The sequence below is a fragment of the Rana temporaria genome, chromosome 2 (assembly GCF_905171775.1).
Source record: "Rana temporaria chromosome 2, aRanTem1.1, whole genome shotgun sequence".
Taxonomy (NCBI): Eukaryota; Metazoa; Chordata; class Amphibia; order Anura; family Ranidae; genus Rana; species Rana temporaria.
The window spans coordinates 349,795,116-349,819,116 of NC_053490.1; the positions used below are offsets into that span (position 1 = coordinate 349,795,116).

The 24,001-nt window shown below is 46.2% G+C and overlaps 1 protein-coding gene across 5 annotated transcripts in view; it reads left to right on the forward strand.

Moving 5' to 3' along the window:
* PLEKHA6 (pleckstrin homology domain containing A6) overlaps window positions 1-24,001 on the forward strand; it is a 1,721,986-nt gene that overhangs the window by 1,147,380 nt on the left and 550,605 nt on the right. For all 5 annotated transcript variants that reach the window (XM_040339539.1, XM_040339538.1, XM_040339541.1 and 2 more), the window contains exon 15: window positions 1,605-1,744. In XM_040339539.1, the coding sequence (XP_040195473.1) occupies window positions 1,605-1,744 (140 nt within the window). The remainder of the gene's footprint in view (window positions 1-1,604; window positions 1,745-24,001) is intronic.

Genomic DNA, 24,001 nt, shown 5'->3' on the forward strand with positions numbered 1-24,001 from the left:
CATTACAGCAGGAGAGAGCATTGTGTCAACATTGGAAGAAAAGAAAAGGGAAGAAGACGACGCAGAAGACCGAGCCAATGCTGGAAAAACAGCTAGAAGAAGATAGCGGAGGAGCCCGGCAGAAGGCACCGGAGAGTGGGAAGAAGACCCCCGGGCTGCGTGCTCGGATAAGGGTCTGGTATGGATCTTGGGGGGACCCCCACGCCGTTTTTTGGTGTAGGGGTTCCCCTTTAAATCTATACCAGACCCAAAGGTTTGGCATGCTCTTGGAGGGGGAACCCATGCCGGTTTTTAATTTAAAATTTGGCCTGAAGTTCCCCTTAAGTTTTATACCAAACACAGTGCCTGGTATTGGCGGGGATCCAAGTCTGATCCCTGTTCATTGAAAATCAGACGTATGTCAGCTTCAAGTCGCAGGGCAAAGTCAGATCCAAAGTAGGACGGCTGTCATGTCGTACCAGTGTGAACCCAGCCTCATGGTGATATCACAGGATGATTCCGTTCAGCTTTGGTGGTGGATATCATTGATATTCAATCAATTATCAATTTGTCTCTACACATGTTGACTCTTTGTACTATATAAAATTGTTTACATTGCATGGAATTTTTCATATAAATGTTTAACTGATTATCAGGATTGTGTTAGCGTGACTCTATTTTAAGTATATTATTTGGTACTATTGGTATTATTTGGTACTATACATATCTTGCACAAGAGCTGTGGCATGGACTAATTTAGTTTTGACATTTATTCACATTCGCACAGTTTTTTCCTCTTTTTTAGTTACATTCCAGGCATGACAGGAATGCGAACTGTCACATTTGCATGTGTTCTCAACCAAACTGTCAATCCATCAAAGGCTGGTGTCATAACTGATCACATGTGCAGCACCGTGGCAGTTGCAGAACAAACAGAGGCTAAGATGCCAGCCTCTTTGGTTGAAAGGGATAGAAGGGTTTAGTTCAGCTTTAAAGTGGAGTCAAACCCTCCTATCCTTTACAGCCAAAAGAGGCTGCCATCTTAGCCTCTTTTTGATCTGTAGTTGCCACGGTGCTGCACTAGATCATCTAGGACACTAACAATCTGATGCCTTGACAGTTCAGTTGAGAGTGCAAGAACATGTGGCAGTTATCATTCACGACATGGCTTGTATGTAACTGTTATGGGAAACTGTTAAATCAATGGGTTTAGTTCTGCTTTAATTACTACTTACAACAACTATAGCAGTTGTTGAGTGTAACCAACAAGTGGAGCTGTCCCTTTTCTTTTGCATCCCAGTGTCAAATTATTCTGTAGGCAGTAGAATGAAGAAATAGAGTACAATGAACTTTAATTTTACAACACTTTGGGGTTTATTTACTAAATCTGGAGAGTGCAAAATCTGTCTCACTTCTGCAGAGAAACCAATCAGCTTCTAATCTCGGCTTCTTCAAATAAAACCTGGAAGCTGATTGGTTTCTATGCAGAAGTGAGACTGGTTTTGCTCTCTCCAGCTTTCGTAAATAAACCCCAATATGTGCATCTGATGTGGGAAAAAGACTCGAGAACAAATTGTTAAATGTTTGTAGACTTACATTTTTTTTTCATATCCTCTTTGTTTTAGTAGTCACAGGGCCATCAGCAACTTTTAGTTCCAACAGTCCAGCAAGTCCCTTAAGCTCTGCCAGTCTCACTAGTCCTCTCAGCCCCTTCTCACTCATCTCTGGTTCCCAAGGATCACCAACTAAGCATACCACAAGTGAGGTAGGTAAAATTAATGTAATCAATTGTACGAGTAATTTATGGAGAGCGTGATTTTGGAATGCTTAAGTAACTTTATAGACAGTTGTAAAACTTTAGCTGATTAACAGGGGCGTTGCTAGGTGGCAAAAAGACCAGGGGCTTCAGCCCAAAGTCGGCACCGGGGAGGGGGGGGGGGTGGTTGCGGGCGCGGTGACCTACCTGGCACACACACCCTGACCTGCGCGCGTGTGTATATGTGTGTGTATATGTCAGTGCACTCACAGACGTGTAAGTCAGTGTGTGTATGTATGTCAGTTACACATTCCATGAGATCAGCATGTAAGGAAGCTCTTAGGGACACTAGCATGTCTTTCAGGGTTGTTTCTGACACATGACCTACATACACTGACATGTCCTACATACACTGACCTGACCTACCTACACTGACCTGTCCTGACCTACATACACTTACCTGACCTACATACACTGACCTGACCTACATACCCTGACCTGTCCTACATACACTGACCTGTCCTACATACACTGACCTGACCTATATACACTGACCTGACCTATATACACTGACCTGACCTACATACCCTGACCTGTCCTACATACACTGACATGTCCTACATACACTGACTTGTCCTACATACACATACCTGTCCTACATACACTGAACTGTCCTGACTAGGGATGAGCTTCGTGTTCAACTCGAACATCGTATGTTCGACCGTTCGTCGAAATACGAACGTTACGGGCTGTTCGCGCCAAATTCGCGTGGCGCGTCACTGCCCATAATTCACTGTGGCATCGCAGTGCATTGCTGGCCGATGATTGGCCAAGCATGCACTATGACCCGCAGGCTTGGCCAATCACAGTGCGCAAAAAACGGAGAGCCATAATTGGCCAAAGCCGGGGTGGCTTTGGCCAATTATGGCTCAAGGGGGTTTAGTACACGCCCCACACTATAAAAGGCCGCCTGAAGGTCGGCCTTGTGTAGTGTGTTGCGGCGGTGGTTAAAGACAGTCAGAGAGAGAGAGAGACCGTGTCATTTTTTCTAGGTAGGTAGAGCACGCAGGCTAGTCAGTTAAAGTTACAGTGTGTAGAGGATATATATGCATCCCAGGTGTTGTACATATATTTATACACTGTATAATTTAGCTAGATCAGCTATTCCTAATTTACTGGCAGGCAGGTGATTGCGCTAGCTGCAGTATTCTTATGTGGTGTACTGCCTTTGTCCTCTGCAGTTTGCACCAAAAGCTACTTGGTGTGTACTGCACGTGTCCTCTGTAGTTTGCACCTAAAGCTACTTGGTGTGTACTGCACGTGTCCTCTGTAGTTTGCACCTAAAGCTACTTGGTGTGTACTGCATGTGTCCTCTGTAGTTTGCACCTAAAGCTACTTGGTGTGTACTGCATGTGTCCTCTGTAGTTTGCACCTAAAGCTACTTGATGTGTACTGCACGTGTCCTCTGCAGTTTGCACCTAAAACTACATAGTGTCTGTAGTGCCTTTGTCCTCTGCAGTTTGCACCTACAGCTACTTGGTGTATACTGCCCGTGTCCTCTGTAGTTTGCACCTAAAGCTACTTGGTGTGTACTGCACGTGTCCTCTGTAGTTTGCACCTAAACTACTTGGTGTGTACTGCACGTGTCCTCTGCAGTTTGCACCTAAAGCTACGTAGTGTGTGTACTGCACATGTCCTGTGCAGTTTGCACCTAAAGCTATGTAGTGTGTGTACTGCACGTGTCCTCTGTAGTTTGCACCTGCGCATATGCAGGGCACTGCTGTGTCTCAGCGTTATTCCAAAAGTTCTTTGGTGTGGGCCTTTTTTGAGACAAGTGCATCAGATTGCACCACTGCTATTTGCAACATATGTCTTAAGCGTATCTCGCGTGGTCAAAACATCACCCTCTTGGGCACCACATGCTTGACCAGACATATGTCGAACCTGCCATGCAGTTTGTTGGCAAACTCAAAGACCCACACCAAAGAACAAAGCGGACCTCCCCTTGCCCCTCATCAGCTGGGATCTCTAACCCCACTATACCCTCAGTCCTCTCTGAAGCCTGCACTGATAGGACTGAAGGTGTAGAATTAGGTGTGTCACAGCCTAGTACATTGGTACACCGATGGCAGATTGTACCAGGCAAATTTCCCTGCCCCAGGTGCTGCAGCGCCGAAAGAAGTTCTCTCCCAGCCATCCACATGCCCAGCGGTTGAAAGCTAGCTTAGCTAAATTGCTAGCACTTCAACTGCTGCCTTTTCCGTGAGTTTGTGGAATGTGCGGTACCTCAGTGGCAAGTTCCCAAAAGCCACTCTTTCTCACGGAAGGTGATTCCGGCTCTCTACCGGCATGTGGAAGGCAATGTCCTTGCCTCGCTGGACATGGCGGTCAGTGGTAAGGTGCATATTACTGCTGGCTCATGGTCCAGCAGGCATGGACAGGGACATTACCTATCTTTCACAGCGCATTGGGTGACTCTGCTGGCAGATGGGAAGGACACAGGACAAGGTACAGTAGTGTTGGAGGTTGTTCCGCCACCACGCCTCCAAAATGCTACTACTGGTTGTGACACACCTCTCTCCTCCACCTCCTCCTCTTCTTCTTCCTCATTGACCTCTTCCTGTGCTGATGTGTCCTCGGAACCAGCGGTGCTCCGTAGGCGTTCAAGGGGCTACGCAGGTACGCAGGCAAAGAGATGCCATGCAGTGCTTGAGCTGGTGTGCTTGGGGGACAGGAGCCACACTGGGCCAGAGGTTCTGTCAGCTCTGCAGGTGCAGGCTCAGAGGTGGTTGATGCCACGCCAGCTTAAGCCAGGATTGGTGGTTTGCGACAATGGCACCAACCTCTTCTCCGCCCTGCGACAGGGACAACTGACCCATGTGCCCTGTTTTGCTCATGTCCTTAATTTGGTGGTGCAGCGGTTCTTGGGCAGGTACCCGGGCTTATAGGATGTCCTGAAGCAGGCCAGGAAAGTCTGTGTGCATTTCCGACGGTCATATAATTCCAGTGCTCGGCTGGCAGACCTCCAAAGGGAATACAACCTGCCCAAGAACCGCCTAATCTGTGACATGCCCACCAGGTGGAATTCTACGTTTTCCATGCTGCAGCGGCTGCACACGCATCAGAGGGCCATCAATGAGTATCTGTGCCAATATGGCAGCAGAACTGGATCAGGGATGCATGCACAGTCATGTCACCATTTGAGGAGGCCACAAGGATGGTGAGCAGTGACAGTGCATGCATCAGTGAGACTGTCCCTCTTATTCACATGTTGGAACACACGCTGCGTGGAATAATGAGCAGGGCCCTTGAGGCAGAACAGAGGAAGCAAGAGGAGAACTTCCTTACCTCTCAAGGCCCTCTTTATCCAGACAGTGTTCCTGCTTGCTCGCCTATCACACAGGAAGAGGAGGAGGATTGTGTCAGCATGGAGGTGGAGCCTAGCACTCAGCATCAGCAGCAGTCTTCAAGGGATCAATTACAGTCCCAAGGTACCCATGGACTTGTACGTGGCTGGGATGAGGTGACTGCAGATCCTGTCGTCCTTGGTGACCCAGAGGACTCTGCACCGAATGCCTCAGCAAACCTACGTTGTATGGCCTCCCTGATCCTGCAAAGCCTGTGGAAGGATCCTCGTATTCATGCTATCAAGGAGAGGGATCATTACTGGCTGGCAACTCTCCTTGATCCACGTTACAAGAATAAGGTTGCGGACCTTATCTTGCCGGCGCAGAGGGAGCAGAAGATGAAACATCTTCGGGAGGCCTTGCAGAAAGGTCTGTGCAACGTGTTCCCAGAGACTGGGGGGGGTTACAAAATCCAGCTCCTGGACAACGTGTTGCTGAGACTTCGGTCAGTCACAGAAGGAGCGGTGGAGAAGGTGACCGTCTGATGCGTTCAGACAATTTTTTAGTCCGCAGCCCCAAGGTATGACCGGTTCCAACAACCATTGCCAGCGTCTGTTTTACATGGTGCAGGAATACCTAGGGGCAAGATCAGACTTGGACACCTTTCCCACTGAAAATCCTCTGGCTTACTGGGTCTTGAGGATGGATCACTGGCCAGAGTTTGTACAGTACGCAATTTAGCTACTGGCTTGTCCTGCATCCAGCGTTCTTTCAGAACGCACATTCAGTGCTGCTGGAGGCTTTGTAACCGATCACAGGGTGCGCCTCTCCACCGACTCGGTCGATCGACTGACCTTCATAAAAATGAATCAGGCTTGGATCACCACCAGCTACCAAGCACCTGATGCTGATGTAACTGAGTAATTTTTTTTGAAATGTCAGATCCCTTCAAGACTGCCTATGCTGATGCTGAGTGACTATCCTGTTATGCTGAGTGACTATCCTTTTCCTCCTCAATGATCATGCTGATAGCTTGTAAGAACATTTTTGGTTCTGGGCACCGCCACCAGTGGCTAAGGCCCAATTTTTCTGCCCCTGTTTAACAGGGGCGTGTAATTACAAATTTTGATGCAATACTTTGCAGCGGGCTCATTCCTGCGCTCCAACTAGAGTATCTGTGAGGGGTTGCAGTGTTGTGGCACCAGCACCATCACCACCAACAAAGGCCCAATTTTTCTGCCCCTGTTCAACAGGGGCATGTAATTACAATTCTTGATCTAATATTTCACAGCAGGGCCCATTCCTGTGCCCACCAAGAGTAACTGTGAGGGCTTACAGAGTTGTGGCACCAGCGCCAGCACCAAAGGCCCAATTTTTCTACCACTGTTTAACAATGGCATGTAATTACAATTCTTGATATGATAGTTCACACAGCAGGGTGTTTCAGCGCCCACTAAGACTATCTGTGAGGGCTTACAGTGTTGTGGTAACACCAATACCTAGGGCCCAAATTTCTGCAGAGTATATACAGCAAGCCCCTACTTTCAAACATCCAACTTACAAACAACAGGAAGTGAGAGGAAATCTACCCCAAGGAAGGGAAATTCACTTCTGTAAGAGGTGTCTCCTGTCCACTGATGCTTTATCACCAATCCTTGTTTCACTAAAAAAAAACAAATTTTCAAAACATCATTTGTCATTGGGACAGAAAGTGAATTGCAATCTTCTGAACAGATGCACACAGACAACAAAACAAATGTTTACAGGGGTGATAACCCTTCTCTATGTATTTAGAAAAGCTTAAAAATAGATTTTTTGTCTGGAGCTACACTTTAAAAAAGTACCAGTTCAAAATTACAAACAGATTCTACTCAACAACAAACCTAAAGTGCCTGTCTTGTTTGCACCGCCTGTATAATGCTTTTCAAAGTATATAGGGCCAAAAGAGGCTTGTAATGACCTGGGGGGAGTGGGGGGAAACCCATGCTATTTTTCTCAATGATTTTCATCCATTTTGCAGGGACCAGACATTACATTAAAGCCGCAAGCAGTTTTAAATGACTTTTTTTTATAGTAATCTCATTTTGTGCAGGGACCGTTCTAAACATGTGCCACCTCACAGGCATACTATAGACACCCAGCAGGTACGATATTTAAAGGAATGTTTCATTTTTTTTTTTTTCACTTTAAGCATCATTAAAATCACTGCTCCTGAAAAAACTACCGTTTTTAAAACTTTTTTTCCATTGATACATGTTCCCTGGGGCAAGACCCGGGTTCTCCAACCCGTTTTCCGACAATAACTTGCATATTAGGCTTTAAAATTAGCATTTTGAATTTGACCGTTCGAGTCCCATTGACGTCAATGGGGTTGTAAATGTTCGCGCAAACGTTCGGTCCGTTTGAAGGTTCTGGTGCGAACCGAACGGGGGGGTGTTCGGCTCATCCCTAGTCCTGACCTACATACACTGACCTGTCCTACATACATTGACCTGTCCTGTCCTACATACACTGACCTGTCCTGTCCTACATACACTGACCTGTCATGTCCTATATACACTGACCTGTCCTATCCTACATACACTGACCTGTCCTGTTTTACATACTGACCTGTCCTGTCTTACATACACCTACATACACTGACCTGTCCTACATACACTGACCTGTCCTACATACACTGACCTGACCTGTCCTACATACACTGACCTGACCTGTCCTACATACACTGACCTGACCTGTCCTACATACACTGACCTGTCCTACATACACTGACCTGTCCTACATACACTGACCTGTCCTGTCCTACACTGACCTACATACACAATCAATGACCTACCTCAGCCGTGGTGTGCGGCGCCGGCACGCCCAATGTGCCCGTCCTAGAGATGCAGCCAGGGAGGCTTAGGACAGCCAAGGAAGAGAGGAGAGCCGCCGAGCAGGGAGCAGGGATGTGGCGTGGTGCGACGGGCAGCCGTGGTGTGCCCGTCATACATATGCAGCCACTGCAGCTAGTCAGCCAGTGGAGGCTCAGGAGCCGTGGAGAGCCACCAAACCGAGCAGGGAGCGGGGATTTCGCATTGCGCGCCGGGCGGCATTGTAATTCCCGCCTTCTAAGCTTGTGGCACCTATGATGGACGTCACACGTCCCGCGGTCCCGGATTGGACCAGTGGGATGTCCATCATAGGTGCTGCAGGCTCCAGAAGGCGGGACCTGCTGTGTCACTCGGCGGCGCTCGGCAACAAAATGGTCCCTGCTCGGCAGCACTCGGGGCTAGTTATTAAATACTTCTTGCCCGAGACTCTGGGATTCAGCGACCCATTCAGGGCTCCAGCCTCCCCAGCCCACCCCTAACAACGCCCCTGCTGATTAAGCAAGGCAACACATCAGAGCTGTCTTTCATTTCTCTAAACTTTGCTAAAAAATATACAATTAGAATATACATGTTTATAAGGGTATTATTGCATTAACCCATTTCATTGTTTTTTTTTTTTTTTTTTTTTTATATCCCTGAATTGACTGAGGTTAGGATGCTAAGGGTTTACTGCATGCATGTCATCATTGTGATTTTATACTCTGTTTTAGTCTGCAATGTTTGTAATCTTTATTTTATTTTCCTGCAAATATATAACATAAAATACAGTTTATGCCATAATGAAACACTACCCATGACATACCAATATTATAGTATGTCTACAGTTTAGTCATGTGTTTTTTTTTCTTCTTTACAGCAAATTATTTATACGGTTGCATAGATAAGTTTAAAAAAAAGACACAAATCCATCTGTTGAGGTCAGGGCTCGGGTTGAGGTCAGGGCTCTGTGCAGGCCAGTCAAGTTCCTCCATCCCAAACTCACTTATTCATGTCTTTATGAACCTTGCTTTGTGCACTGGCCCAAATCATTTGGTGGAGGGGGGATTATGGTTTGGGGTTGCTTTTCATGAGTTGGGCCTGGTCCCTTTGTTCCAGTGAAGGGGACTCTTATGGCCTCAGCATACTAAGACATTTCAAACAATTCCATGCTCCCAACTTTGTGGGAACAGTTTGGGGATGCCACCTTCCTGCTCGAACATTACTGTGCACCAGTGCACAAAGCAAGGTCCATAAAGACATGAATGAGTGAGTTTAGTATGGAGGAACTTGACTGGCCTGCACAGAGCCCTGACCTCAACCCGATAGAATTAGAGCTGGATGAATTCGAGTGGAGACTGCGAGCCAGGCCTTCTTGTCCAACATCAGTGCCTGACCTCACGTAAGTGCTTCTGGAAGAATGGTCAAACATTCCCATAGACACACTCCTAAACCTTGTGGACAGCCTTCCCAGAAGAGTTGAAGCTGTTATAGCTGCAAAGGGTGTGCCAATTCATTATTGAACCCTACATACTAAGACTAGGGTACCATTAAAGTTCATGTGCGTGTAAAGCCAGGTGTCCCAATATTTATGACAATATACTGTCTCTCTCTCTGTGTATATATATATATTATATGTGTGTATATATAAATATATTTATATTTAGATTATATATATATATATATATATATACAGTACAGACCAACCTTTGGACAACACCTTCTCATTCAAATGTTTTCTTTATTTTCATGACTATGAAAATTGTAGATTCACACTGAAGGCATCAAAACTATGAATTAACACATGTGGAATTATACATAACGAAAAAAGTGTGAAACAACTGAAAATATATTTAATATTCTAGGTTCTTCAAAGTAGCCACCTTTTGCAGCAGACACATCTCTAGAACTGTTAAGAGGAGACTGAATCAGGCCTTCATGTAGAATATCTGCTAGGAAACCACTGCTAAAGAAAGGGCAACAAGCAGAAGATACTTGTTTGGCTAAAGACACAAGGAATGGACATTAGACCAGTGAAATCTGTGCTTTGGTCTGATGAGTCCAAACTTTGAGATCTTTGGTTCCAACCCCTGTGTCTTTGTGCGACGCAGAAATGGTGAACAGATGACTCTACATGCCTGGTTCCCACTGTGAAGCTGGAGGAGGAGGTGTGATGGTGTGGGGGTGACACTGTTGGGATTTATTCAAAATTGAAGGCATACTGAACCAGCATGGCTACACAGCATCTTGCAGCGGCATGCTATTCCATCCGGTTTGCGTTTAGTTGGACCATCATTTATTTTTCACAGGACAATGACCCCAAACACACCTCCAGGCTGTGTAAAGGCTATTTGACCAAAAGGAAAGTGATGGGGTGCTGCGCCAGGTGACTACCTCTTAAAGCTCATCAAGAGAATGCCAAGAGTGTGCAAAGCAGTAATCAAAGCAAAAGGTGGCTACTTGAAGAACCTAGAATATGAAATATATTTTCAGTTGTTTCACACTGTTTTGTTATGTATAATTCCACATGTGTTAGTTCATAGTTTGATGCCTTCAGTGTGAATTTACAATTTTCATAGTCATGAAAATTAAAGAAAACTCTTTGAATGAGAAGTGTGTCCAAACTTTTGGTCTGTACTGTATATATATACATTTTTGTAAATATTTTATTATATATGTTCATGTGACAACTAGGGATGAGCTGAACACCCCTTTGTTCGGTTCGCACCAGAACCTGCGAACAGACCAAAAGTTTGTGTGAACTTTAGAACCACGTTGAAGTCTATGGGACTCGAACGTTTGAAATCTAAAGTGCTAGTTTTAAAGGCTAATATGCAAGTTATTGTCCTAAAAAGTGTTTGAGGGCATGTATCAATGCAAAAAAAAAAAAGTTTTAAAATGGCAGTTTTTTCGGGAGCAGTGAATTTAATAATGCTTAAAGTAAAATAATAAAAGCAAAATATTCCTTTAAATTTTGTACCATGTGTGCCAAGTATGCCTGTGAATTAGCGCATGTTTCCCGTGCTTAGAACTGTCTCTGCACAAAGTGTAATTTCTGAAGGAAAAAAAGTAATTTAAAATCACTGGCCCAGATTCAAGAAGCAATTGCGCCTGTGTAACCACAGGTTACACAGCGCAATTGCTTACTTGCTCCGGCGTTACGAATGCTCCTGATTCAGGAACATCGTAACGCCGACTGCAGCCTAAAATCTGCGTGGCATAAGGCTCTTATGCCACGCATATTTAGGCTGCATTCTTGCGATGACCGCTAGGGGCGCTCCCATTGTGCTCAGTGTATAGTATGCAAATTGCATACTAACACCGATTCACAAGACTGCCCCTTCTAATAGTAGGGGCAGCCAATGCTAAAGGATACCCGTCGTTCCCGCGTCACGATATTTGAAATCTACGTTGTTTGCGTAAGTGATTCGTGAATGGCGCTGGACGCCATTCACGTTCACTTGGAAGCAAATGACGTCGTTGCGAAAGTTTCCCGACAGAGCATGCGCTCTACGCTCGGCGTGGGAACGCGCCTAATTTAAATGATTCCCGCCCCCTACGGGATCATTTAAATTGCGTGCTCTAGCGCCGGGCAATTTTGCCGGCGCGCCCGCCCAATTCACGGAGCTTCTGCTCCGTGAATCAAGGGCAGCAGAGCAAATTTGCGGGGACGCAGGGCAAAATCGTTGCCCTGCGCCTCCGCAAAAAAAACGCAAATCTCTTTGAATCCGGGCCACTCACTATAATGAATTGTCGGCTCCCAGCAATTCAGAGAAAATCCATTCATATAAAAAAAAAAAGCGTGGGGGTCCCCTCAAATTCAATTACCAGACCCTTCAGGTCTGGTATGGATATTAAGGGGAACCCTGCCATCAAATAAAAAAAAAATGATGTGGGTGTAACGGTCACCACCGTTTACGACCTTCCATCAACTACGACAGCTCATCTGACACACAGACAAACCAGCAGGCATACCATTTCCCAGAATAACGAGACTTGCTCCGTGTTCTCTGGTTTCAAAATGAAGACAACTTTAATGGTTCACTCTCAGATTTTATACAGTTTTCAAGGCACAGGAACAATCAAACTCTCCACCCACACCCTGGGAGGCTTCAATACACCTTCAGATGGCTAATTGCTAAACATTCTAGACATCTCGGTGCCGGCCTATAATTATCATGATCTAATCACTGCACATTCCTTCATTAACAGAACTCAAACAAAACACCATCACACAATGATCTCTTCTTAATCCACATCCCTTGACAGACGTTCTGTCTCTGCATACAGCTTGGCAAGTTCCATTCCACATCTTATATCAATAGAATTCACACAAAGCAGCATCACACAATGAGAGGTCTTTCAGAAGCAGACTCAATTAGCATGTCACTAGCCAGGGCTAATCATAGAAATGAGTCACTATTGACTGGTTGGGTCACAATTAACCAACAACTTGAAATATCTCAAGATCCTGCAATATGAACTATCAGTGATGTCCCCTGTCCTGTAATTTAGGATATAATTTCTCAGTCACCCTATGGCCCTATCGGACATAAGGTGACCCTAGACATAAGACTCCTTGGTGACGCCGGTACAGGAGTACCCCTCATCCTTACAAAGTCTCTGTTTGTCCCGGGTCATTCCGTTACAGTGGGGTTCCCCCCAAATATCCATTCCAGACCCTACAGGTCTGGTGTGGATTTTAAGGGGAACTTCACCCCAAATTTTAAAAAAAAATGGCGTGGAGTTCCCCCAAAAACCCACACCAGAACCCTTATCCGAGCACGTAACCTGGCCAGCCGCATAAAAGAGGGGGGGACAAGAGAGCGCCCCCCCTCCTGAACCGTACCAGGCCTCATCCCCACAACCCTTGCCCGGTGGTTGTGGGGGTCTGTGGGCGGGGGGCTTATCAGAATCTGGAAGACCCCTTTAACAAAGGGGACCCCCAGATCCCGCCCCCCCCTTTGTGAATTGGTAATAGGGTACATTGTACCTCTACCAATTCACTAAGGAAGTGTAAATAATAGTAAAAAAAACACACACACACACACCATGGAAAAAGTCCTTTATTAAAAAAAAATAATAATAATCCAGCAGTGGTAATCCACTCTCGATCCCGGCTCCAACGTTGTTGGTATCCAGCGACAGGTGATCTCCTTTCTGCCGGAGTACAGCGATGAGAAGATCTCTTTATCCAGGTCCGGGATCCAGAGCGCAGGCACCGCCGGCCGCCTGTCTCCACCGGAGACAGCCCGACAAATGACGCTGCTTGAGCCAGTGACAGCTCTTATATAGGTGAGGCGGGGCCACCCGTCATGTGACCCGTCCCCCTCTGACGCACCCTCTGACTATGTCACTGGGGAAGCCCAGGCTTTCCTTTGTGTCAGAGGGAGGAGGGGGTCACCTATATAAGAGCTGTCACTGGCTCAAGCCACGGCAATCGCCGGTTGCATATTAGCCTTTAAAATTAGCACTTTAGATTTCTCCCATAGACTTTAACACGGTGTTTTCCGCGGCTTTTCGAATTTGCAGCGAACAGCCCAAATTTTTCGCTGTTCGCCGAACAGGCAATGTTCGAGTCGAACATGAGTTTGACTTGAACTCGAAGCTCATCCTTAGTGACAACACTGAAGAAATTTGCTACAATGTAAAGTAGTGAGTGTATAGCTTGTATAACAGTGTCAATTTGCTGTCCCCTCAATATAACTCAGCATGCAGCCATTAATGTCTAAACAGCTAGCAACAAAAGTGAGTACACCCCTAAGTGAAAATGTCCAAATTGGGCCCAATTAGCCATTTTCCCTCACTGGGTTCATGTGTCTTGTTGGTGTTACAAGGTCTCAGGTGCTAATGGAGAGCAGGTGTTATAGCTCTAACGCTTTCATACTGTTCACTGGAAGTTCAACATGGCACCTCATGGCAAAGAACTCTGATGCCGCAGACACACCATCACTTTATGTGATGAAAAAAACCAACATTTTCTGTGAAGTAAAAAACGACGTTTTTGAAACTTCAATTTTTAAAGACGAAGTTGTCTACACACCATCGTTTTTCACAATGCTCTAGCAAAGCGAGGTTACGTTCACCACGTTTTTCCATTGAAGCTCGTTTCATAACTAGCTTCTGGGCATGCGCGGGTGTAAAAACGTTGTTTTAAACGTCGTTTTTTGCTATACACGGTCAATTTCTGTGAAGTAAAAAACGACGTTTTGAAAAACGACACATACAATTGAAGCATGCTTCAATTTTTTTTAGTCGTTTTTCACAAGACTTAAAACGACGTTTTCCCACACACACGGTCATTTAAAGTGACGTTTTAAAAAACTTCGTTTTTTTCATCACATAAAGTGATGGTGTGTACGCGGCATGAGGATCTAAAACACAGAATGGTTGCTCTACATAAAGATTGCCTAGGCTATAAGAGGATTGCCAAAGCCCTGAAACTGAGCTGCAGCGGTGTAACAGGACAGGTTCCACTTAGAACAGGCCTTCGCCATGGTCGTCCAAAGAAGTTGAGTGCACGTACTGAACCAGAGGTTGTCTTTGGGAAATAGATGTATGAGTGCTCCCTGAATTGCTGCAGAGATTGAAAGGATGGGGGGGTCAGCCTGTCAGTGTTCAGACCATGCGCTGCACACTGCATCTGCATGACTGTCGTCCCAGAAGGTATCCTCTTTTAAAGATGAAGCACAAGAAAGCCTGCAAAAAGTTTGCTGATGACAAGCAGACTAAGGACATGGATTACTGGAACTGGTCTGATAAGACCAAGATAAACTTATTTGCTTCAGATGGTGCCAAGCGTGTGTGGCAGCAACCAGGTGAGGAGTACAAAGACAAGTTTGTCTTGGCTACAGTCAAGCATGGTGGTGGGAGTGAGTGAGTGAGTGAGTGAGTGTGAGTGAGTGAGTGAGTGAGTGAAAAACTTATATAGCGCAAACAAATGCGAACTTAATCGCCTCAAGGCGCTGGCATCCAGAGTTGTACAGGTCTTTAGAAGAGGTGGGTCTTCAGTTTTTTCCTAAAAACCCGATGGTTTTCTTCCAAGCGGATGGTCGTGGGTAGAGAATTCCAGAGCCGTGGTCCTTGGACCGAAAATCTACGTTCTCCCTTAGATTTGTAGCGATATTTGGGGATTTGGAGAAGGTTTTGGTTGGTTGATCGGAGCACGCGCTGGGTGACGTAGGGTTTTATTTTCTCACTTAAATATTGAGGAGCTTTACCCTGTGTACATTTGTGGGTGAGGCAGAGAGTCTTGAATGTCACCCGGGTCCTGTACGGGCAGCCAGTGGAGGGACCTCAAGGCCGGGGAGATTGGTTCCCATGGCTTTTTACCCGTTACCAGTCTGACTGCTGTGTTCTGGACTAATTGACGTGTAATCTGGTATTTCGGTAGTCCTAAGTAGAGGGAATTTGCGTAGTCGAGTCGTGAGTTGATGATTGTTCCAACCACTACTGCTGTGTCCTCTTCCGGGATGAAGGGGATGAGTCTACGCAGCATGCGGAGCAGATGATGAGAACCGCTGACGACTGATCCTATTTGTGCATCCATCGTCATGTCTGCGTCAAAGATGACTCCGAGACTTTTGACTTTATTGCTTGGCGCAATGGTTTGTCCGAGGATGGTGGGTGGTGTCCATGTGGTCCTGGAAATGGATTTCCTATTTGCGTGAAGGGTGATTAGCTCTGTTTTGGATCCGTTGAGTTTGAGGCAGCTTTCAGTCATCCAATTGTCGATCAGTGTAAGGCACTTTCCTAGTTCATGAAATTGGTCTTTTTTGTTGGTGATTCGAAGGTACAGCTGTGTGTCATCCGCATAGGAGTGGTAGCGCAGGTCCTGTTTGCTGATGATTTTGAGGAGCGGGCGGATGTAGATGTTGAAGAGTGCAGGTGAGAGGGGTGATCCTTGCGGGACTCCGCATGTAATGGTCCGTGTTTCTGATGTAAAACTTCCAAGTTTCACCGTCTGAGTGCGATTTTCTAGGAAAGATGCGAACCACGGTAGGGCCGCGTCAGAGACTCCTGCTACTTCTTTGAGTCGCCTGAGCAATATGTTGTCGTCTACCGTGTCGAAGGCTGCACTAAGGTCCAGCAGCACTAGGAGACAGGATTCTCCGTCATCTGCTGCTTCGAGAGCGTCGTCCCATATCTTGAGGAGAGCCGTTTCTGTGCCGTGGCCTGGGCGAAAACCTCATTGTAGGGGATCTAGGAGTTTGTGGTCGTCCAGGTGGGACTGAAGCTGTTGTACTACTGCTTTCTCCATGATCTTGGAGATGGTGTTCAGGCTTGTTACCGGTCTGCGATGGTTTGGGTCTTTGGGATCGAGGTTGGGCTTCTTTAGGAGGGGTTTTATTATGCCTTGCTTGAGGGTGCTCGGAACACTCCCTTCCCTGAAAGATTGGTTTATGATGTGCGTTATGAAGGGTGCCAGGATGCCCGTGCATTCTTTCAAGAGTTTTGTAGGGATGATGTCGTTTGGTGATGTGTTGTCTCGAAGGCTTCCGATGATGTTTTTTGTGGTATCGATGGTAATTGGGACCAGCTCGAAATTCGTCGATCGTGGACTATTTATGTTGATTGCTTCTTCTTCCTGTATCTGAGTGGGGTTGATGTTTTTTTTCTGTTGTACTGTTGTCCGAATCCTTTCGATTTTGTCGATAAAAAAGTCAGATAATTCATTACAGAATTCTTGTGTCTCACTTGCAGGGGGCTCCAAGCAGGAGGGGTTCATAGTTTTAGCGACTAGTTTAAAAAGTTCCCGTGGACGGTTTAGGGCTTTTGAGATGGTGTTTGCGAAGTGTTCTTTTTTGGCTTTAAAGATCGCTTTGTGGTAAATCTTGGTGAGGGTTTTGTACCTTGTGTGGGTTTCTATTGATGGGTTCCTCCTCCAGGCTCCTTCAGCTCTTCTGTGATCCTGTTTCAGTAGAGTGAGAGTGTCGTTAAACCAGCCCGAGTTGTTTTTCCGGCTGAGAGCTCTGCGTTTTGGAGCGACTGTGTCGGCTGTTTGCAGTAATGCTTTGTTTAAGGCGTTGAGTGTTTGATCCGTTGAGTGGTTCAGATTTGGTACTTCTATTTTGGTCGCTAGTGTGGTTTTGAAGAGCTCAGGTGTCTGCTGCGTACTTGATGATGAGCATGGTGGGAGATGGTTTGATGGTGATGTGATGGTGCAGTGATCCTGTAGATCCAGCGATGATGAAGATGGTGATCAGGGGAGCAGATGTTCCCGGAGGTTCGGTTGGTATTCGCTCAGTGACGATGATGTTGATCTGTGATGTTGCTGCAAGGATGATGGCCCGGCCTAAACCGCCCCCCTCAGTTGATTCAGAGGAAGGCAAAAAACCCTAGCCAAGCTGGCCAATTGCTGTAGCAAGGGAAAAAAATTCCTTCCTGACCCCGAGGCGATCGGAGAACCCTGAATCAACTGCTAATTGGTACCCCGGATAGACTTACCTGGCAGGTGTTGGCTGTGATGTGATGGGTGAGCTAGGGAAGAAAAGTGTAAAAGGGGGTGGGGGAGAAAGAAGGATGGTCAAGAAAGGGGTGCCAAATAGTCCCTTACTTACCGGGCTGTGTCCCTGGGGTACTCATCCAGTAGAGGGTTGTCAGTTGGTCCCCGTGAAGGTTGCTTCAGTGCCTGTATGTGCTGAGCCTTACTAGGCTGGCTGGCTTAGGCTGGGTGTACCAAGATGGCCGCCGGGACCGGAGCTAGGCCTGAGCCGTGGCCTTTCCTAAGCTCCGGTAGCTGAGATGCGGCTTGTGGGCGTGGATTACCCGCCTCCGGGTGTTCCTGGAACTGGGAGAGCACCTGTCTGTCTTGGGAACCTGTAGAAGGAGAGAGACGATGCGGCTGGCGAGGGCTAGGCCGCAGCCGCGGTCTTTCCTGTGGCTCTCCCTGCTAGGGGGGGGTGCGCCCGTGGACGCCTGGATGACCACAGGGGAAGGCGGCGGCTGCGTGGGGGGCGAGCGGAGCTGTGTGAGCTGGCCCTGGCGCTAATGAGGGGGCCGCGGATCCTGGTCCCACGGAGGGGGGTGCTCAGCGGCAGGTGACGGCCTCGGATCCGGGTGGGGGGCTCGGATGTGCCGCTGGAGGGGGACGCGGGTGCTGAGGAGGGGAGCCGCCGGTCCTGGATCCCACGGAGCTCCGAAGAAGGGACTCTGGATGGATGGATGCCACTGGGGGAAGGGTCTCGGGGGGTCAAGGAGAGCCGACCCGGTGAACGGGAGAGAGATACAGCCCTGAGTCTGGCTGACGGGAGCTGCAGTTGCACACGTCTGCACGCTAGGATGCAAAAGTGTCATGGTCTGGGGCTGCATGAGTGCTGCCGGCACTGGGGAGCTACAGTTCATTGAGGGAATCATGAATGCAATACTGTGACCCTTTTGGTGGGTGCGGGGCCTGGCCTCCTGCGCATCGGCATCATGCTTCGACGCATCAAATTTAAAGGGGTACACAATGCCAAAAAGAAAGAAAAATGGCATGCGCCCCCCTCAATTCCATACCAGACCCTTAGCATGCAGCCTGGATTTTTCCATAGCAAAGCACCATGACCCCATGCTAATGAGGACAATAGCCTCTTCCCCACCCACAAACCCAGTGGTTGTGGGGTTCTGCCAGCAGGGGACTTACAGTATCAGAATATGGTGTGGTGAATGATTAAGGTGTACATAATAACCCTACTCATTCAGAAAAAAAAGTGTTCAGTGATGCAGGTCCATATTTATCACAATGAATGATGGATACCAACCTGAAAGGAAAAAAAACATGATGCCTGCTGAGACACCTCTGATTCCAACGCTTCCCTTGTGCTGACATATTTGGCAATGGCATCACCCAGGTGACCCCACTGCTTTATTTACTTTAGTGGCAGAGACCTGGAGTTGTAATTTGCCTCAAGGAAAGCAATGGGAGGAACCTCCACACCTTTTATGTTTTTAACTACATCAATACTGGGCACTTTCGCCCCCTTCCTTCCCAGGCCAATTTTCAGCTTTCAGCACTCTTGCATTTTCAATGACAATTGCGCTGTCATGCTACGCTGTACCCAAATGATATTTTTATCATTTTGTTCACACAAATAGAGCTTTCTTTTGGTGGTATTTATTCAGACTCCGTTTTTTGTTTTTTTTGCGATATAAGCGAAAAAAAGAGCGTCCATTTGGGAAAAAAAAAATATTCTATTTTAAAAGGAATCCAATAAAATCGAATTTTGTCATAAATTTAAGTCGAAATGTATTCTGCTACATGTCTTTGGTAAAAAAAAATCCTGTTAAGTGTATAATAATTGGTTTGTATGATTATGGACATATGTACGCAAATGCTCATGTACAGATGTGCGCAGGTGATCACTGACATATATGTGCAAATAATCAATGGGACATGTGATTTTACTGTTACTTATGTTGCACTACCCCCGCAGGAGCCGCTGGTTGTTTGTGGGATCGGCGTATTGAGTTACCTTGCAGGGTGTCTAGGGGTGATACTTAGTGAGTTGAGACAATGAGCGAAGGTCCAGTCATCAATTGGGTTTTCTTCAATGCTTTATTCCAAGGCCCAACATGGCCAACATCAACATAAGACAAGATAGGAAAGGTTGATGAAGCATAAGAACAACTTTAGTATCAGGCCTTGGATATAGAGAGAGCAGTCCTGCTCTTAATAATAATAAGATCAGTGTGTCGCCACTCCAGCCAGAGTGGGTAAAGTGCCCCCGGACAGACTTCTGTCACAAGTCTGGCAGCCGAAGTGTCACTTGTAAATCGCTGGGAGGAACAGACCTCTGCCACAGGCCTTACTTTGGACCTCTGCCACAGGCCTAGCGGTTTAGGGTGCAATATTTGGATTGAGCGAATCCTCCCAGTAAAGTTCAGTCAGGGTTACCAGTTGACAGCTGCAACATACCTGTCAGTATCGTGGTGACCAGATCCCCGGTGGTTCGTTCAGGCCTCCTGGATAACCTCTCTCTGGGTTCTCCCTGAGCCGATTCCCCACCGCACAGCTCTCAGCTTACGATCCTCTCAGCAAAGGTTGGGACCCAGCAAGTCGCTGGGGCCCTTATCATCAGGATGAAGCTCCGCATGGTGCGCAACTCCGGCCAGGTAGGCCATGGTGGCGGGGTCCATGGATGCGCGCACCCTGAAAGTGGATGCCCCATCTGGAACTCGGACCCCGCGAAAACGGACCTAGAATCAATGGCGTCTGCCCCAGATATACCCTTCCCCAGCATGCCCAGCGAGGGAAAAACTCCTCTAATTGGCTGCTGGGTAAAAGTGACTCTGCCAGAACCTCTCTAGCGCCAACTGCCGCCCAGAGGTGGAAACGCACCCCTGAAACGCAGACTGACCTACAAGACAGTTCTGAAAGGACAGCAGCCCTGCAAATTGTGAATGGGAGCAAAATAACTCTCCCATTCCCCACTAACTTTAGCGTAGTGCCCATACTGAAAATAAGGGGGTGCTACACTTATGTGGGTGACATGTGTTTTGGGGATATTATGTTTTACACTGTGTTACTAGGCTGGTGATCAGTGTGTAAAAAGCTGTAAAAAACAGCTCATACACACTGATCACCAGCCGGCTGCAACGATCCACTCTCATCTCTTCATCGACAACTAATGTGTGAGGAGAGCCGATCGCCTAGCAACCGGTTATCTGTTTACATCACATGATAGTTGTGATTGGACACAGCCGTCATGTGATCAGGAGGGCCAATCACAGAGCCTTCCTGCCGATCTGAGATGCACTGTGTTCGGGGGAGACACAAGCGCATCAGGATTGCGTCCACTCAGGAGAGAGCACCAACCTGGCCGTACAGTGGCCAGGTTGGAAGTGGTTAAACACTGTCCTGGCTCCTTTATTTACTTTATTTTCAATAGTTTTATTAGAGGTTTTCACAAAAAGTAACAAAGGAAAATGGACATTAAAGACTTTAAACAATTCACAATTTCCATCATGGGTTGTGCTTATATAATAACAGCAAGAGAAAAGGAAGAGTTTGCATTATTAATCAAAATAAAGATCAAAAGATGTATGGCCCCATTATAACTAAAGATTACTCCCTCTAGTACGCCAGACATTGGCATGTCCAAGACACTAATGCCCTGTACACACGATCAGTTCATCTGATGAAAACGGTCTGATGGATTTTTTCATCAGATATCCGATGAAGCCGACTTTCATCAGTTGTGCCTACACACCATCGGTTAAAAAACGATCGTGTCAGAATGCGGTGATGTAAAACACAACGACGTGCTGAGAAAAATGAAGTTCAATGCTACCAAGCATGCGTCGACTGGATTCTGAGCATGCGTGGATTTTTAGCCGATGGACGTACCCACAGACGATTGTTTTTTTCTATAGGTTTTTTAACCATCAGATAATTTTAAAACAAGTTCCTAGTTTTTTGACTGATGGATAAAAAACCGATGGGGCCCACACACAATCGGTTCATCTGATGAAAACAGTCCATTAGACCGTTTTCATCAGACAAACTGATCATGTGTACGTGGCATTCGTTGCAGACATTCAAATATTTTGCAGCATAATCAATCCAACAAATATATTTTGCAAGAGGCTATAGAGCCTAGTTAACTCTGAGTTTGGGGTTCACCCTCCACACATTAAAAATAAGGTTCTTTCCACTGAGGGGGAGGGGACATTCTATTTTCCACTAGTGCAGTGTTTCTCAATTCCAGTCCTCAGGCCCCACCAACAGGTCAGGTTTTCAGGATTTCCATTATTTTGCACAGGTGATTTGATCAGTTTCACTGCCTTAGTAATCACCACAGCCTTTTCATCTGAGGGAAATCCTGAAAACCTGACCTGTTGGGGGGGCCTGAGGACTGGAATTGAGAAACACTGCACTAGTGTAACTTTATGTGTTATTTACTAAAGGCAAATCCACTTTGCACTACAAGTGCTAAGTGCACTTGAAATTGCACTGAAAGTGCAGTAGCTGTAGATCCGAGAGGGACGTGCAAGGAAAATAAAAAACAGCAGTTTAGCTTGCACATGGTTCACATCTATCCCTCAGATTTACAGCGACTGCACTTCCAAGTGCACTTTCAGTGCAATTTCAAATGCACTTTACACTTGTAGTTCGTACTTGTAGTGCAAAGTGGATTTGCCTTTCGTAAATAACTCTCTTTATATGCAACGTATTGTAAGCACACCAGTAAAAAGGGGGTGAGAGAGAAAGGCAAAAAAAGAGAGAGGGAAGAGAGGGAAGGTAAGACCCTGCACACTATCCTGCACCACCAGAAGATGTACTAGTCTGGTATAGACTGGGGATAACCAGACAAGTATCTGATCCACGAACCTCAGACTTTTTTAAACACCTTAATTTTGTCATTTAGGATTGCCGAAAGACTTTTATTTATCATGAGAGAAAAAAGGGGGGTGTAGGTGTGGCGCTGTTCTGATGAAACGACGGGGGAATCCAAGTAGATTCAAAATAATGGGTATTAGACCCTGAAAAATGTGTGATATAATGAAGTGAGAAGCGTGAAATAGAAAAAAATATTGATAAATGTAAATATGTGTGTTAGACCCTCGGCCGGGTATTTACTGATGCAATGTACCCTTGGCCGGGTGTTGGTGGATGCTAGTCTGATGCTACTTGTGAGTGTGACAACAAACCACAGTGAGCAAAGAATATAGCCTCAAACACAATGAAATTAATAAATGGATATACCCCCTGTCGCGTGTTTAGACCCTCGGCCAGGTATTTTTTTTAAAAATATATCCTTTTAGAATACATAAATAGAGTCCAGGAAAAAACTGTCCAGTGAATCAAAAATAAGATTTGTGAAAACAAAAAAAAGTGATAAAGTGACTTTGTGCTTAAAAAGTTCAACGTTGCTGGGTGAACCCTTCAGATCTTGCTCTGTGTGTGACACATTGTGTTCTGTAAAAAGTTGCACTCACTGGATACTTCTCCCCCTCCTGGGGTGTAGCATGGTCACAGTATAAGTGCCACTGTGTAGCAACCTGAGGATAGCTGGGGCCGCCTCCAGGCGTTGCTTGCGACCCTCCAAGGTGTTTTATACAGGAGAAGAAAGGATGTCCATAGTGTAAATCTGTTTAACAATAAAGTTTAATGTGCAAAGCGTTTGAATACTCACATTGTACATAAACAAAAGAAGGCAAAAAGACGCTCCCGATGACGTCAGACAGACAAAACATGTAGGGCGGAGTCAGAGGCACGTCGGTCTAACACTTCCGGTCTGGGCTGCAAACACTGTTTGTTCAGTGCCAGTTGATTTACCTTTTTGCCTACTTTTGTTTATGTACAATGTGAGTATTCAAACGCTTTGCACATTAAACTTTACTTTTATCCTCAGGTTGCTACACAGTGGCACTTACACTGTGACCGTGCTACACCCCGAGAGGGGGAGAAGTATCTGGTGAGTGCAACTTTGTACAGAGCACGGTGTGTCACGCACAGAGCAAGATCTGAAGGGTTCACCCAGCAATGTTGAACTTTTTAAGCACAGAGTCACTTTATCACTTTTTTGTTTTCACAAATCTTATTTTTGATTCACACCTACACCCCCCTTTTTTCTTTCATTCTTTTTACTCCACCTAGTGGTAGTAAATCAGTAGGGGCAGCAGTTCTCAGCAATCTCCACCCGCTGTTGTGTATTCGTTCTCCACTGCACGGATCCAACCCACACCTTTTTTCTTTCATTTATCATGATCCAGGACTTTGTTTACTTTCAATAGGGATTCCTTGCTGACAGCTACTGGTTGCTAGGATGCTGGCGGGTGCATGTGATATTTAACATGTGTTTTAGTTAGTTGCCTGCTTCTCAGAAAACGCATGAGTTATTTCTTTTTCATACATCACGGGACACAGAGTTAGGCTAATATTCATTACCTACTGGGTTATACGCCATCTCTAGGTGAATGAACGCTGGTAGACAAAATCTTAGACAGTACAGGTGAAACTCGAAAAATTAGAATATCATGCAAAAGTTCATTTTTCTTTATTGTACACCACGGGACACAGAGCCTTTAATCATTTCATAGTGGGTTGTATAGTTCATCAGAGGTGATTGGACACTGGCACACCCAAT